Source organism: Thamnophis sirtalis, unplaced genomic scaffold (genome assembly GCF_051295495.1).
Source record: "Thamnophis sirtalis isolate CommonGarterSnake01/CBP01778 unplaced genomic scaffold, rThaSir2_p1.2 scaffold_9, whole genome shotgun sequence".
In the NCBI taxonomy this organism is placed as follows: Eukaryota; Metazoa; Chordata; class Lepidosauria; order Squamata; family Natricidae; genus Thamnophis; species Thamnophis sirtalis.
Window position 1 is genome coordinate 59,176,619 of NW_028261389.1, and position 17,099 is coordinate 59,193,717.

At 41.9% G+C, this 17,099-nt stretch overlaps 1 protein-coding gene across 2 annotated transcripts in view; it reads right to left on the reverse strand.

The window, feature by feature from the left end:
- Positions 1 to 8,451, reverse strand: part of AASS (aminoadipate-semialdehyde synthase) — a 40,149-nt gene extending 31,698 nt beyond the window's left edge. Inside the window, exons 1-3 of one of the 2 annotated variants that reach the window (XM_087723662.1) lie at positions 8,326 to 8,451; positions 3,576 to 3,798; positions 1,647 to 1,823 (exon numbers count right to left, since the gene is read on the reverse strand). In XM_087723662.1, coding sequence (XP_087579788.1) covers positions 1,647 to 1,823; positions 3,576 to 3,788 — 390 coding nt within the window. In that variant the 5' untranslated portion in view covers positions 3,789 to 3,798; positions 8,326 to 8,451. Of the gene's footprint in view, positions 1 to 1,646; positions 1,824 to 3,575; positions 3,799 to 8,325 lie in introns of those variants that run through there. The other variant, XM_087723663.1, reaches the window with a different exon arrangement.
- Positions 8,452 to 17,099: the final 8,648 nt, after the last annotated feature.

Genomic DNA, 17,099 nt, shown 5'->3' on the forward strand with positions numbered 1-17,099 from the left:
ACTGCGACCTGTCCGAGAGGTAAGAGGAGAACCACCGCAAAACAGTGCCTCCCACTCCCACCTCCCGCAGTCGTCGCAGAAGGATACCATGGTCGATGGTATCGAAAGCCGCTGAGAGGTCAAGGAGAACCAGGATGGACGCATAGCCTCCATCTCTGGCCCTCCAGAGATCATCGGTCAATGCGACCAAAGCGGTTTCTGTGCTGTAACCAGGTCTGAAGCCGGACTGGAAGGGGTCAAGATAGCTAGCTTCCTCCAAGGCCCGTCGAAGCTGAAAGGCCACCACTTTCTCAACAACCTTCCCGATAAAGGGAAGGTTGGAGACAGGACGAAAGTTGTTTAAGATGGCTGGATCTAACGATGGTTTCTTTAGGAGGGGTCTCACCACCGCCGTTTTGAGTACGGCGGGGAAGTGCCCCTCCCGAAGAGAGGCGGTGACAACCGCCTGGATCCAGCCATGTGTCACCTCCCTGCTGTTAGCCACCAGCCAGGAGGGACACGGGTCCAGAATACAAGTGGAGGCACTTACAGCTCGGATGGCCTTCAGTTTTTATATCAGGTTTGGGTGCCTTACAAAATCTATGCACATATTCACTGGATTGATGCAATTATCAAAGATTAAGGCAGCTTTAATATATTTCTTTTCAGAAATAGTAAGGTAAAGGTAAAGTTCCCCTAGCACATATGTGCTAGTCGTTCCTGACTCTAGGGGGCGGTGTTCATCTCAGTTTCAAAGCTGAAGAGCCAGCGCTGTCCGAAGACATCTCTGTGGTCATGTGGCCAGCATGACTAAATGCCGAAGGCCCACGGACCGCTGATACCTTCCTACCAAATATTTCCCTATTTTTCTACTTGCATTTTTTACATGCTTTTGAACTGCTAGGTTGACAGAAGCTGGGACAAGTAACGGGAGCTCACTCCGTTACACGGCGCTAGGGATTCAAACAGCTGAACTGGCGACCTTTCTGATCGACAAGTTCAGCGTCTTAGCCACTGAGCCACCGTATTCCTTTCAGAAATCGTAGAAGAGAAATGTGCTTTTATTTTACTCACAAGTTCAAAATATTATGTATGCTTTTAAAAAATCATTAATCTGAATTGAAAATCAGCTGTCCCAAGAGTATTTCTTAGTATTAGTGACTATTTTGTTTCAATTCAATCTTGATTTTTTAATTTGCATTTTTTGTCTTATCTTTTCCTTGCTCCACTTGAATTTCTCTAAATAACCTAAAATACAATTTCCGTCTCTCCAATCCTTTGCCTAATTTAATAATTTACTGTGTGAATGGAGAAAAGTTCATGAAAGATTTGGATGGGTTCAGAAGGGAAAACCAATTAAAGATAAAAATCTTTTAATTGTAGTAAGATATTAAATCAAGCGTTTGATGCTTGTCTACTGAAATGCAAGCTACGCTGAAGGGAATGTTGCCTGCTTAGATTAATATAGTCTAAAAAGGCGTAACAGTAGATTGGGAATGTGTGCATTTTTCTCCTCCTTTTTGCCTTTAAAACTGTTAACACACATTATAGAAAATTGTCATAGTATGGAAAGTTAATTGCATGCTTGACAAGTATTCTCACACTGCTTCTATTGCATTTCATGATGGTATTATCATAACAATAGTTCTCAGTAAGTGCAGTATTACCTTGCTTAGGATCTCATCCAGCAAGGACATATTTGCCCCTTGAGCTTTGATAGTATGAGAGAAGAAAGCATAGTTCTTGTTGGGAATTAGCTTGTCTTCTGGGGGCCTCTTCACACCCACAATAAGGCACGCCTGGGAAATATCTTCTTGTATGATGCCTCCCGCTTTAATATAGTCCTGCCGATGGATCATTAAAAGGTTACTGACACAGCCAAGATGAACTAAAGCAGAAAAGACAGATACGTTTTCTAGATGCTAGTTCTGAATAATGAGTATAATTTATATCTATACTGGTCAAGAGAAATGTGCAGCTCAGTTTTGATTTTGAAGAGCTATTTTAGAACATGGGCAAGGCCGAATTATAGGCAGTCCTCAACTTACAACCACAATTGGATGCTAAAAAAGGCAGTTGTTAAGTATGTTGTGCCCAATTTTATGATCTTTTCGGACATGGTTGTTAAGCAACTCACTGTGGTTAAGTGAACCATGCAGTCATTAAGCGGGGGCACTGGTGTCATTTTTTCCCAGTGACACTGGAACACTGAACGGCTACTAAAGAAGTGGCTGTAAGTCAAGGACTACCAGTACAGAGCGTGCCACTCATTAAAGCAATTGCCTCTGTTTCCAGGATCACGTAGCTACAGCAGAAGCCTCCCCCATGGAGTTGTTCTACAGTCTTGTAGGGAGAGGAATCCTTTTGATTTTTAGTTAGATCCTATTCATCAGCCCAGAGCAGAAGCTGCAATATAATTACTTTCACATTAAAAGAAGGCCAAAAATTTCTGAACAAAAGATTCTTCAGTGTGAAATTCATCCTTTTTCACCTCTGTTGCTCTCGCCTATCTCTAATTCTTCTTATCATTCTTTCGTTACATTCCTTCTTCTGAGTGTCGCTTTTGATCTAAGTCCCGTTTGAGTTTACTGACATCTCAGGTATCTTTTCCCAAAGTTTCTGCCTCTTCCCTCTTTCTTTTCTGAAAGCCTCCATCTGCTTTACTCCTGAGTAAGGGCATTTCAGCCCCTGCATGCCAGGATTTCATTAGCTTTCCACAGAATCTCTGTATATAATATGTATTTGTTTCTTTGTTTGCTTGTTAAGATAACAAAAATAGGTATGAACAAAAACATGAACAAAGGAAGTAAATATAGATAAATGGGGACAGTAAGACAGGGACGGTAGGCACGCTGGTGTACTTATGCACGCCCCCTTTACGGACCTCTTAAGAATGGGGTGAGGTCCATGGTAGACAGTTTGAGATTGAAGCTGTGAGGGTTTAAGGATGTAACAACGAGTCAGGTAGAGCATTCCAGGCATTGACCACTCTGTTGCTGAAGTTGTATTTTCTGCAAATGAGTTTGAAGCAGTTTACCTTGAGTTTGTATTGATTGTTTGCCCATGTATTATTGAGCTTGAAGCTGAAGTAGTTATTGACAGGTAGGAAATTGTAGCAGACAATTTTGTGTACTACGCTTAGGTCAGACCTTAATCAGCAAAATTCTAGGTTGTCCAAGCCCAAAATTTCAATCCTAGCTGGTGGCATAAGGCATTCTATTGTGAGCAGAGGAGTGGAGTACTCTTCTGGTGAAATACCTCTGAAACCATTCAATCACGTTAATGTCCAATATACAGTGTGGGTTCCAGGCGGACCAGCTGTATTCAAGAATTGGTCCGGCAAAGGTTTTGTATGCCTAGTTAGCAATACAGTTTCACAGAAGCAGCTTTGCCAAATTTCTTAATGCCTTTTTGGCAACACTGTTACAGTGAGCTCTGAGGCTTAGATCGTTTGAGATGAGTACTCCTAGGTCATTGACAGAGTGAAGGTCGTAATATAGACAGATTATTAATTTGCCTGTGCATTTCATATATTCTTTCGGTTGAAAAGAGCAAAACAAAGCAGTACACACAACACCACCACGACCCAAACATACCTTTTCATGGATGGCCCTGCGATTGGATGGTTGCACCAGAACCTTGTACCCCAAGTTGGTCAACATCTTGACATGGCGTGGTGCTAGAGGGGCTCTTCTTTCCCAGGCATTAACATCCTCCCTCCTGATTGCCAGGACAGACTTATGATATTGCTGCCATCTAGAAAGGTGCCTCTCAAACCGATCCCCCGTGTGTCTGAATGCTCGCAGCATGATTAAAAACCTTGCCACAACAAAGATGTGGTAACAAACAAATGCAGCATAAATATGTTTTGAAGCAACATTTTAATGGAACAAGAGAACAAGAAATCTTGATTCCTTAGAAATCTGCTGTAAAATTTAGGCAGCTAAATTTGTTCAAATGGCTTTTCTTTACTAAACAAGATCATAACAGAACTTTGCAGATAACATATCAAAAAAGGAGAAGTGCTGTAAATATACATGTGTAATTCCAAAAAAATCCCCCAAAGGTGCTTGAAGAATTCAAAAAACAGATCCAAACTAATCAATCAAGCCTAACCTTCCCCTAGAATTTACATGGTTCCTGGTTGTGAATAAAAGTTCCTCCCAACCACATTGATCAAAATTATAATAATCCACAATTCCAATTCTATTTATTTTAAAATTTCATTTATTAAATTTATACGCCACCCCCACCCCCTACTGTAACAGTGATTCTGGGCAGCTTACAGCACAATAAAAAAATAATCAAAAACAATTAAAAATTAAGAAAAATTAAAAAAGCCACAGGATAGGCAACATAGGGATGGGGATCTTTTCTCTATCCTATCAGCCCCTCCCAGCCTTGAGTGCTCCTATTGGGGCTCCAGGTCAGCCTGTCAGATTTTAATTCTCTTCCAAAAGGACCACAGCAGAGGTGGTATTCAGCCAGTTCTGACTGGTTCTGGAGAAGAGCTAGCGGAAATTTTGAATAGTTCAGAGAACCGGCAAATAGACTGGCCCTGCCCCCGCCACCTCTCAGCTGATCTTTTGTTGCCCTGAACAGGAGAATGGAGCTGGAAAGCAGGTTAGTGGGGTGGGGAGGGAATGGTGATTTTGCAGTATCCTTCCCCTGCCACGCCCACAAAGTCATGCCCACAAAGCCACACCCACAGAACTGGTAATAAAAAAAATTTGAATCCCACCACTGGACCACAGTCCAATTTTTTGGGATGTATGTGTGCTTTCAAATCATTTTTTAAAAAAATCTCAGTGACCACCTGGTGTAGTATTGGCCGTTTTCTTGGCAAGATTTTTCAAACATGATTTGCCATTGCCTACTTCATAGGGCTGAGAATGAGTGAATGACCCAAGGTTATGCAGCTGGTTTTTTTGCCAAAGTTGGGACCAGAAAGTCTTAGGTGAAACAAAGTTCAAAGAGTTTACCGGAAAGATACATAAATTGGAACCCAGTGAAACTCCTCAGGGAAAATATTCCAAATTCCATCACAAAAAGCCACATCTGCCATTTGCAATGTGTTTGACATCAAAAGTGCCTGGAGAAGATCAATATCTATGTTCGTTTGTAGATTCACAAGACAATAAAGTGGCATTTCTCATATTCAGGTTTACTCTGGCTATCTGAGGTCACCTTGGGCTTTAAAGCAATAATCAGAACTACTTGTAGTTCAGTTATACTCAAGTTCTAGTTACTATCCTAGCAATTAGTACTACTAGTAACCACAAGCCTAAAAGAAAGTGAGGTTTGAGAAAATTATTTATTTATCTATCTATCAAATTTGGATATCACCTTCTCCCTCTTTACCAGATAAACTCTCAAATTGCACACTGATTTATGCCCGTGTGGAGTTGAGATAACTTTTTTAGATGTACTTGGACTATACTTTAATCATTAGTGTTGCTGTGAGATATTTTTACCCAAGCACAGGGATACATTTTTGAAACACCTGAAACTCTGTGAATCAGAAGGTAGCAGAGGTCTGTTCTCTGCTACTCCAGGGGAAAAGATAAGAAATAATCTACAGAACAATAGGTATCTGTTCATGATTAGATGTAACCTCCAAGACTTTTTTTGTTGCGAGTCCTCAACCCTTCAAAGTTTTCAACCACAGAACTCACAATTTCAAGTACCCACAATTTCAAACACCCCTATGCCTCCAAAGTCAGAGTGCCCTTGTAATTCAGTGATTTACACGGCCACTGCAATTTTGCAATTTATACATGTGCTAGCATGCATGCAGAGAAGTAACAAGAAATCTTAGCCTAAAAAAAAAGTTCCACAAATAAATAGGTAATTGCTTACAGCCAATTTTATAAACACTGTAGCAAAGATATTCATACTGTTCTTCCAACAGCAACATTGTTTCACAGTTTAGTTGCCACTTCTAAAATCAATATACAGTTATATAACCCCTTCCGGAACTATTACAGTTACCAAAATGAGTAACACGGGATAAGAAGGCACATGTTCTTTTGAATTGTTAACCGACTTAAATATGGGAAAGTGAATAAGTGAACAGTTCTCACGCTTGAGAAAAATGCAAGCTGGGATTCTATAAGGAGAGCAGTGATTTGATCAAATGTACTAATATTAGTAAATTGTTAATTATATTAAAAGCAAAAGGAGATTACAATGAGCTCCAATAGGATCAATCCCAATTATCAAATAGCAAACAAATTAAATGGAAGCAAGGATGTCATTTACTTTTTAAAAAACTCTAAACTTCAAATACAAATTAATATGATCTAAGCAGATCAGAAGACCTGTTTTTGACTTACAAATGGGTAGCTTAAGGAAAATAACTGTCTAGAGTAGCCTCACGGCCAGATAAGTGGCAAATAAATTTAACAAATAAAATAAAATAAAAAAAATATCAATCCAGTGTATGGCTGCTGAAATGAAATCATTCAGAAGGGAACCAAGAATAAAAAAGACAAGAACAGATTTTCCTTATGTGACTTTATGAATTCAAGCTTGGAGCACTGCTTATCATCACCACAACTGGATATTCTAGAGTAGTGATTGTCAAAGTGTGGTGTGGGGGAAGCGTGGGCTTCTACAAGGAAAGCCTACAGTTTGGGGGACTTTTTAGCTTGCAGCAAAACCATAGAAGAAGAAACGTGATTTATAAAGCATCGTGGTATGAAAAATCTTTCTCCTGATGTTAGAACTCAAGATATCCAGTAAAATTAAATATGGGAAAATCAGGATGGAATTATTCTGGCAAGCTCATTAAAATTCTGTAAAATACATCAATACACTTATGAATGAATGAGTGCCTTGACGTAAAAAGAAGTGTTGATGGTCACCAATTAAGTTAGCCTTTTAAAAGGCTCTAGAAAAATTTATATAGGATCATCTACCAATGAGAATCCATCTTAATAAGTTATCTACTTATTTTTCTTATACTGCTACTCATGGAAGTGAACCAATACTAGAAATACTCTGAATTTTTATAACCAACAGAATAAAAAATCAAAGTCAATAAACACGACAATTACAATTTAGGCATCCAACACACCTCTTTATTTTCTCTGAGATCACAGGGAGCATTTACTGAACACTGGTTACTAAGAAATGGCAATGGAAAATCACTGTCTCCTCTACATTTCTGAATTGGGTGATTGACCTGATCTTTACAGTATGGAAATAGAAAATCATTATCTGATACAGAAACAATCCCAGAAAAGTTGCAAAAGTAGTATTTAATAACAGCCAAACTTTTAATCTAAGCAAGAATAAGAAAACAGAACTAATATAGAAGCCAATAGTATTACATTGGATGGAGATGGGATGGGGTGATAACCTCAAAATGTTGTGCTCTTCTAAATAATGAATGCTGTTCTCTATGCCATTTCTTTGGCAGCAATTTCAGTAGTGGTTTGCCACTGCCTTCTTTTTGGCAGAGTTGAGGGAAAAGGAGTGGCCCAAAGTCAGCCAGCTAACTTTGTGCTGAAGCAGGACTAGAAATCACTTTTCCTGGTTGCTTTATTCCCTGCCTACACCAAAAGGGGCTGCTCTGCTATATGTTAAATATGCAGATGTAAATTGCCTTTGGAAATCTCTTAATTTCTAAAGCAATTCTCTAAAGCAAGATCTTCAACTGCTCCAAGACTATTGAACATTTATCTTCTAAGAATATCTTTAGTGGGATTGATATGGGAGCCCACAACCTCTTCAATGTTGTATTGTACTTTATGATTTAGTGGAGAGGTCTTCAAACTTGGCAACTTTTAAGACTTGTGGCTGGAGAACTCTGGGAGTTAAAGTCCACAAGTTTTAAAGTTGCCAAGTTAAAGAAACTTTTGAGCCAATTGCTTTCTCCTGCCTCTGAACGCCTGAGGGATTTTCAAGCTGAGGGGAAAAAACAAAGTTTTTATTTTGTTATATTATATTATTGATGCAGAGCCAAGAGGGTCTCTACGCATATTGGAACCATAATCCCCGAATGCCGATTGGGAAGGTGCCCAAAACCTCTACCCAAAGCCACGGGCTCCGGAGAAATGGGAAGAGGCGAGTTGGCCACAAAGCTCCCATTAAATGCCAGGAACAAGAAGACGTTGCATAGGCGATGCAGGTAGAGCGTAGAGATTGGAGGAGGATTCGCTCCCGCCACCCTTTGCTAACCTGGAGCGCGGTTCCCACTGCCCATGCGCTCCCCGCAAGGCCTACTGCGAGGGGGCTCAGCACGGAGAGGGAGAGCAGGTTCTGCAGAAGCAGCATGTGCGCGCTGGGAATCCGGGCGACTCCTAGGCCCGACAGGTGTCCAGCCTGCAGGGAACCGCTTACCTCGACGGTAGAGAGCCCCACCAGACCTGCCGCAGTTCCCCAAGAAGGCTCCTCTTGCACCCGGGCGAGCAGGCGCCAGACCCTGCCAAGCGCCGCTATTTACAGAGCGGGGCGGCGCGGCGGGGAGAGGGAACGCAAGAGATGCCTCCCTCCCCGGCAGCCAATCCCCGGCCACTTCACGGGTACGAGCCTTCCCCTTCCGCCAGGCGGGGCCGCCCGGCAGAACCTTCGCCTCCCCTTCGCCCGGCGCGCTTCGTTGGGCGGCTGCCCTGGGCACCCTGGGAGGAGTCGCGCCGCTTCATTCTGAAGAGTTCCAGAAGGGCGCCTTAAACTTTTCTGGGTTGTTGCGCGTGAAGCGGCGATTTTTTGTTAAGAAAAAGGGAAGGGGAAAAAAGGAAGGAAGGAAAGAAAGAAAGAAAGAAAGAAAGAAAGAAAGAAAGAATAAAGACAAAGGAAGAAAGAATAAAGAGAAAGAAAAGTAAGAAAGACGAGAGAGAGAGAGAGAGAGAGAAGAGAATAAAGAGAGAGAAAGGAAAAAAGAAAGGATAAAGAGAAAAAGGAAGGAAGAGAATAAAGCGGGAAGGAAAGAAAGAGAATAAAGAGGGAAAGAAAAGAAATAATAAAGAGAAAGGAAGAAAAGAAAGGATAAAGAGAAAGGAAGAAAGAATAAAGTGGGAATGAAAGAAAAGAAAGAATAAAGAGAGAGAAGATAATAAAGAGAGAGAAAGGAAGAAAAGTTTAGTTTAGTTTTAGTTTCCTTTATTTGTATGCCGCCCTTTTCCCTGGGGGGACTCAGGGCGGCTCACAATTCAAAAAGGGGGGGGGAGATAAACAGTAGACAATACAACATGTTAAAAAAAAAGAGCACAACAGTCGGTTCCACCACAAAAGCGCGTAGGACAAAATCGCGCTCGACAAAAGCGCGCTGTGACGTCATCACAGCGCGACGAAAAAGTTCGAAAAAATGTAAAAATAAAGCTAAAACCTTCCCCTAACCCCCCCAAACCTAACCCTAAACCTAACCCTAAACCTAACTCTTAACCTAACCCTAAACCTAACCCTAAACCTAACCGTTAAAGTAACGAAAAACCTAACGCTAACCCTTAACCTAACCCTAACGCTAACGCTAACGCTCTAAAGCTAACCCTAACCCTTAACCTAACCCTAACCCTAACCCTAAACCTAACCCTTACCTTTATGTGAATCGGCTTGCTTTAATTTAATTTTTATTAATTTTTATTTGAATTTTTCGATCTTTTTCGTCGCGCTGTGATGACGTCAAAGGCGCGATTTTGTCGATTGCGCTTTTGTCGTCCGCGCTTTTGACGGGTCACGCAACAGTCATACAGTTCGGGTGGGGCTACAATCTTAACCCCAGGCCAGCCGGGACAGCCAGATCTTTAAAGCGGCGCAGAAGGACTGGAGGGTGGTAAGGGTCTGAATCTCCACGGGGAGTTCGTTCAAAGGGTCAGAGCAGCCACCGAGAAGGCTCTCCTCCGGGTAGTTGCCAGTCTGCACTAGCTGGAAGATGGAATTCAGAGGAGGCCTAATCGATGCGATCGTATCGGTCTAGTGGTAATTGGCAGTAGGCGGTCTCTCAAGAAAGGATAAAGAGAAAGGAAGAAAGAATAAAGAGGGAAAGAGAAAAAAGAATAAAGGGAGAGAAGAAAAGAAAGAGAAAGGAAGAAAAGAAAGGATAGAGAAAGGAAGAAAGAATAAAGAGGGAAAGAAAGAAAAGGCACCAGCTCGCATCTGCATTTTAGTTTCAAAATCCCTGCAAACTACGGAGTGCAGCCTCAGCCAACTCATCACCAGACCTGATAGTTTAGTTTGCCTGACTGCCCTCTATTTCCCGTTAGAGGCCTTTGCCCCGTCGATGGGTGAAGGCCTTTCCACCCAGCCTTGAGATGGCAGGAAACTATCCTGGCATGAAATCTCTTCCCAGTGCCAAGACTTAGGGTGTCTCTGTTGCTTAAAGGAAAAGAAGTGAAGGGTGCCAAAAATTGAACATTTAATTGGTGTTTAGATCCATAAACAAATATATGTTCCTAAATTGAAGAGTCAAAAGTTTATTCCACTTAATTGCTGTACAGTACAGACAGCCACTTGTCTGAAATGGTACAGGTTCTCTTGAGTGGGGGCTGGACTAGAAGACCTCCAAGGTCCCTTCCAGTTCTATTTGATTGATTATGCATAAAATATTGCCAGTGTAACTCAGCCCACATTCAAACATCTCCCAGTAATGAAATGGACTTTGGTCAGAATGTCACCTGACTTCCCATAGTTATTGTAAAGATAATATAGGGAGAGAAATTTTCCCATAGATACAACACTTGGGAGACCTGCTTGGGATATGAATATGATAAGTAAAACTGAATCCATAATAAATAATATCTACCCAGTTTACCAGGTTAGATAGAGCAGGGGTCCCCAGGTCATGGCCCACTACTGAGCCATGAACTATTTGGGCCTCAGAAGCAGTGGATGAGTGCATATATCCCCACTGGGGCGAGCATGTGCCTGTGGGCTCCATTTGTGTGAATGGTGCGCAGCTCCCCCACCAGCTGGTCTGCAAAGCAGGGAAGTTTGGGTAAAGATAGAGTGAGCACACTCCTAATCCCTTCCTTTAAAAGCTGCACCTTATGGGTGCAGGGAGCCCAGAATCCAGTCCCTGCCCTAAGGAACCCTCTGCCCCCTGGAGTTCTGCAGTCCTCTTCTATCCTAGCCTTCTGAAAAGCACTGAAGACCTAGGCCAGTGGTGGCTGCCCTTTTCCAGACCAAATGCCCAAAGCACACCAACCCCCAAAATGCAATGAGCGTGCAGCCCCTGTGCATGTGCCCCACCACTGTGCATGTGCGTGCAGCCCATGCATGCACACACACCACTTGTGCCCCACACGTGTGTGTGGCCCTCCTACTTGCACCCCACACATATGCATCAGAGACCCACTGACCATCTTGCCAGTGGGAGGCGCGCGCATGCACGACGGAGTTGAACTGGGGTAATGACTTGTGTGCCCACTGAGAGGGCACTGCATGCCACCTGTGGCACAAGTGCCATAGGTTCGCCATCACAGACCTAGGTTTTTCCCTAAAATGTGAGGTAAAGCTAGAAGTTGGGAGATTGAGAGTTCAAGTCCTGCCATAGCCATGAAAGCCAGCTGGGAGACTTTGGGTGAGTGATACTCTCTCAGCCCAACTCATCTCACAGGGTGGTGGTTGTGGGGGAAATAGGAAGGTATTTTGGACATGTTCACCACCTTGAGTTCTTTATAAAAATAATAAAGATGGAAATAAATAAGATGCGATGACTACTTTTCAGAAAACTTGGCAACGCACTTTTGTTCTTGTCTGTTTGGATTTGTTGGTTTAATGTGGTTTTAATGGTTTAAGTTTTGACTGGAAGCCAACCAGAGTTTGTTATATGATGGGTAGCCATTAAAATGCCTTAAATTAAACAAATAATTTGGGCCAGCTAATAAAATGAAAGAATATTGAGGCTATGATAAAGAGCTACCACCTCTGAGAAGCTTTCAATTCAAACCCTGAAGAACATAATGGGGACAAACTTTATCCACACCACCATTTTAGTCTTTTAGAAGGCCATCAAGATGTGGCTCTGGGACAGATGGATTGGGCCTATGAAGGATTGTTGGATCACCTTAGGAAGATGCTTGCACTGGCATTTAGTTTTAGTTTTGGCTTTTATGGTTTATATCGGGGCTGTCAAACTCCCAGCCCGCATTGGCCACGCCCACGCCAGGTTTAGCGAAGGGGGGGGGAGTTCTGATACATCATGTGATGCCACTGTGACAATGTGAGTTTCACATCTGTGGTTTATATAGGTTTTTTTATTTTTCCTATGAGCTGCTCAGAGTTGTACACTTAAGATGGGCAGCCATACAAATTTTTAAAATAGATAAATAAAATTATAAGAGATGTAACCTCCATCTCTGTCACCATCCTGTCTTCCCCTCCTCCTCCTCCTCCTCATCTCATTAAAATCCAAATCCTACATTGGTTAAACTCCTTGTTGTAGCCCGCCAACAGCCAGCAGAGCTGGCAGCAGAGTTGGACAGTGAGGAGGTTGGGGAGGAACATGGGCCAGTCCTGGAGGATGGGGAAGGCTCGGACAAGGGCTCTGCATCAGAGGCAGAGATGGGACCAAGATCATCTGGCAGTTCTCAGCTGCCTTCAGAGCTAGACAGCAGTAAGATTGAAAAACAGCTGGAGCCTGTTCCCAGTGTGCGCATGCGCAGAGCTGTCAGAAAAAATAAACAGTTAAGAAATCAGGGAGTAAAGCCACAGGTAGACGGTGAATGTCCCCTCCCATAAGAAATAAAAAAGGAGCGAAAGGGGAGTGGGCTTTTGCAGGAAACAATTTGTTCGTTCATTCATTTCAGGAGTGTGAAGAAGATCTATCTGTGAATCTCAGAGACTCTGTGCCCTGTGTCTTTGCTTGCACCGCACCTCATTTGGAAAATATTTACATGGCAGCTTTCCAAGCTAGATAATGTCTGTGGTCATAAATTCACCTTTGAAAGACTGTTTACCAGGCCTTTGCTGAATGTGAATGAGAGGAATTCACATTCATTTAATAAAAAGGCTTTTAATAAAAAGGCTTTTGTCAGGACCAGGAATCTACCTCGTGCTTTTTGGGGAAGCTGAGGTCAGAACACTCCTCCATACATATGAAGAAGTTACCTTCAGCTCACAAAAGCTTATAACTTTTAATAAAATGTATTAATTGAAGTGGCCACTTGACTCTTTCTGATTTCCAGGTATCATAATGTAACGTAGCTCTCCTCCTACAATAATTTAACACATAATTAACTGAAGTGCCTGTGTAAACTGCCTGTGTAATTTGTAAAACTCTATTCTGCCAAACAAACATGTTTGTGAGTACGAAAGTACAAGATTCAACTTTCATGGTTTCAAAAGAATCTTGGTAATAGAAAAAAAAATAGAATCCATTTGTAAATCAGCTTTCTGTTTGTAAGACAGAATGATGGATAAAAATCATTCACTAAGAACATTTTAACCTTTCAGCACTTGACAAAACGCATTATTCATGGAGTATTGGAATTGTTCAAGTGTTGTAGTTAAGAAGGATGAATAAAATATATTCAATGCATTTCTATTCAATGTAAAAGAAATAGTCCATATTACCACTAGTATAGAAATATGATATACTGTTCTGTACTAAAAGTTTAACAGAAGTATTAGAGAATTCTATACAAGAAGTATGATGTATCTGCTGCAGGAGTAGGCTGCTGCAGGTTCGCAGGGGTTCAGGAGAATCTCTAGCTAAGATTCTGTGCAGTTCGGAGAACCCCAAATCCCACTCCTGGCTGGCCCCACCCTCCCCTCCCAGGAGTCTCCACGCAGCCCGTTTTGGATGCAGGTAAGTGCAGAACGTGCACGGAGGCTCGGTAAGGGTGAAAATGAGGGCCTCCAGAGCCTGGAGAAGCCATTTTTGCCCTCCCGGAGGCTCGAAGAAAGCCTCTGGAGCCCGGAGAGGGCAAAAATGCCACCCCTGCACCATGGTGCAGGAAGCCAACTAGGCCACACCTACCATGGCTGTGCCTACCCAGCAACCAGGCAAAGAACCCTTGCTAAAAATTTTGAAGCCCACCCCTGTGATGATAGGCAAGTTGATAACCCACCACTGTAAGTTATTGCTATCTAAAATGTCAGATTTGCTGTAACTCTTAGCTATTTACACATTTATCTTTAACACACTGTGCATGCGTGGAAAGTCCTGCACATGAGTAGAGGTGGCACATGCTCATTGGTGGCACATCCTCGCAAAACGAACATGCGCACGCACACACATCAGTGAGCTGGTAGCATTGCTTTATTCTGCAGATGCCCCTGTTCCCAAACAACTATGGCGTACAGTCTTCCATATTTTTTTTCCCATCACAATTGAATCAATAAAATATGACAAGGTGGTTAGAATGCAGTATTGCAGGCTAATTCTGCTGACTGCCAATTGCCAGCAGTTTAGCTGTTCGAGTCTCAACAGCTCAAGGTTGTCCTTCCAAGATGGATAAAATAAGGACCCAGTATGTTGGGGACAATATGCTGACTCTGTAAACAGCTTAGAGAGGACTGTAAAGCACTCTGTGAAGCTGTGTATAAGTCTAAGTACTATCGCTATTGTCTGGAGGGGGAGGGGAAGTGGGTTGAAAACATCTTATTCACCCAGATCTGTTCTTTCGTTCTGATTTCCACCACTTGTTTTGTGTCAAATGCCTTCTTTTCAAGGACTCAGAAGAAGGTAATTGCTTATCATCTGAATTTTGTTGCTATGGAAGTATTCATTATATTAAATAGGCAAGACATACAGGGAAGCCTTATTTCATTTCATATAATATGAGCTTTTTAATCTTGCCATTTCCATTAGATTTCTGATGCAGTGCTATAATTTGCAGTAAATGTTCACCCACTGATCAGCTATGCTAAGGACTTGAAATAACTTCTTAGAAAGAAAGAGAATCTAGTTCTCCAAGCAAAGTAATATATCTTCGTGACAAATAATTACAGCAACACAGAATCAGATTATTGCAGCTCCAAGAAAAAAATAAAGCTTTTTGTAGCACATTAAAAAAAAGGACATAATTTGTTTTTAGCCCTAAAGTAACCCTGGGGCTAAAAGCAACATGAAATTTACTAAGGAAACAAATGATCTGAGGGACTGAACTGTGTCACTGAAGCATCCTAAGATTTCTCCCTTTTAGCCTTTTCTCACAGTCTCCTAAGTGTAATAAACAGCTTGAAAGAATATGCATAGGAAAAAGAGAGGTGGCTGGTAGCTCCCTGCCCAGAGTCTGCATGAAAGGTAATCAGCAATCTACTGCAGAAATGCATAACCTGGAGGAGAACTTGAGTGCCACACCTGTCCTTGAAGTGACATGTTGGGACAAACTCCAAAAGACGGGAGGAACCAGAAGAAGAATTGATTTGCTATGATTCAATTTGATTATTTCCTATGTATTATGCATTAGTAGCAATTTGTGCAGGAGCTCTGGAGTCAAACTCAAGGATTTTAGAAAGCTAAGGTAAAGGTAAAGGCTCCCCTCGCACATATGTACTAGTCGTTCCTGACTCCAGGGTGCAGTGCTCATCTCCGTTTCAAAGCTGAAGAGCCGGCACTGTCTGAAGACATCTCCATAGTCATGTGGCCGGCATGACTAAACGCTAAAGGCACACAGAACACTGTTACCTTCCCACCAAAGTGGTCCCTATTTTTCTACTTGCATTTTTATGTGCTTTTGAATTGCTAGGTTGGCAGAAGCTGGGGCAAGTAAGCTCGCTCCATTACACAGCACTAGGGATTCGAACCGCTGAACTGCCGACCTTTCTGATCGACAAGCTCAGCATCTTAGCCACTGAGCCACCATGATCTTTTAGAAAGCTACATGTCTCTTTAAAGTCCCAGGTTATCAAGCCCGAACTACTAGCTAGATCTAGATTGCTAAATTTCTTCCAGGAGATTAGGAATGGACTTTTTTTTTTGTTTAAAAGGCAAAAAAACCCTTTTTTTAAAAAAAAATGTCTAATTTATTATCATAACTAACGTACAAGGTTGTACCTATATATCCAACATGTTTTAGCAGTCTTCTCCTACCTGGTGACCATCCCACCTGTATTGCATTTCAGTGTCCATCGTCCACCAGTAGAACATCTAATTTTCTACAGGCTGAGATCAATAGACACTGAAATATATTATCAGGGGCTATTAACCATTTAGACCAAGATCTAACACTGTGAGAGCATTTGAATAGGCATGTAGATCCCTCTGACAGGCTGAGGAAAGGGGTGCTCTGTCAATCCTTTCTTTCCTTAATCTCTCAGACTCAGTGCAAATTATATCACTGATATCAATTTGCATCATATACATGGCAATTCATTAGTATACAAATAATGCAGATTGATACAAAGTTGTAAGTCATTATAGAGTTTGTAAAAATTAAGGTAAAATGAATTTTAACCTACTTTATTGGACTTTTTCAGATGCAGTGGGCTTGGCTGTTCCTTCAGTGGCATGTGCAGGTAGATATTTGATACTCTGCATGTATCCATTAAGTGAGGGCACAATAAATCAAAGTTTCATTGCGATCATTTATATGGGGCAGCCAAATCGCTTAGAGATCATTTGAAGTTACAACACACTTTGCCAAAAAAAACTACTTAGGACCTGGTTTCAAAGTTCTGGCATCAGGGTCAGAATGCGGTTACATGACCGCATTTTGGGTGTTTGATAACCAGCCCACTTTTATACCTTTTGCAGTGCTGCACATAACCTCAATTTATGACTTCTTTGCTGGAAATCAGCATTTACTTCCAGTTTCTGGCAAAAACTATTCCATAACAAACATTAAGTTTGCTTAATAACCACAACGTTCAGTTAAACAGCTCTGGTGTCCGCTTTACGACCACCACAAAAAAGGTCACAAAATTGGATCCGGTCACATGGTGATCTTCTTTATGACCAACTTACAATCACAATTGCCAGGTTCAATTCCAGACATAACTCAAGGACTTCCTGCATATGAGCGACCACTAGATAACAGGGAAAAGATGCTGCAGATCTGTAACCTTTTCCATGACTACATCCAGGTTTTAGCTCAGTTTGTCTTCTCCAGTAGCCTCATCAAAGGTAGAGGATTGAGGCTCCATTAGACAATTTCTATAACCTGAGCATTGTACAAACATTTTGTTAGATTAATCCCATGTTAGTCACCTTGTGAAAGCAGAATAGCACAGAA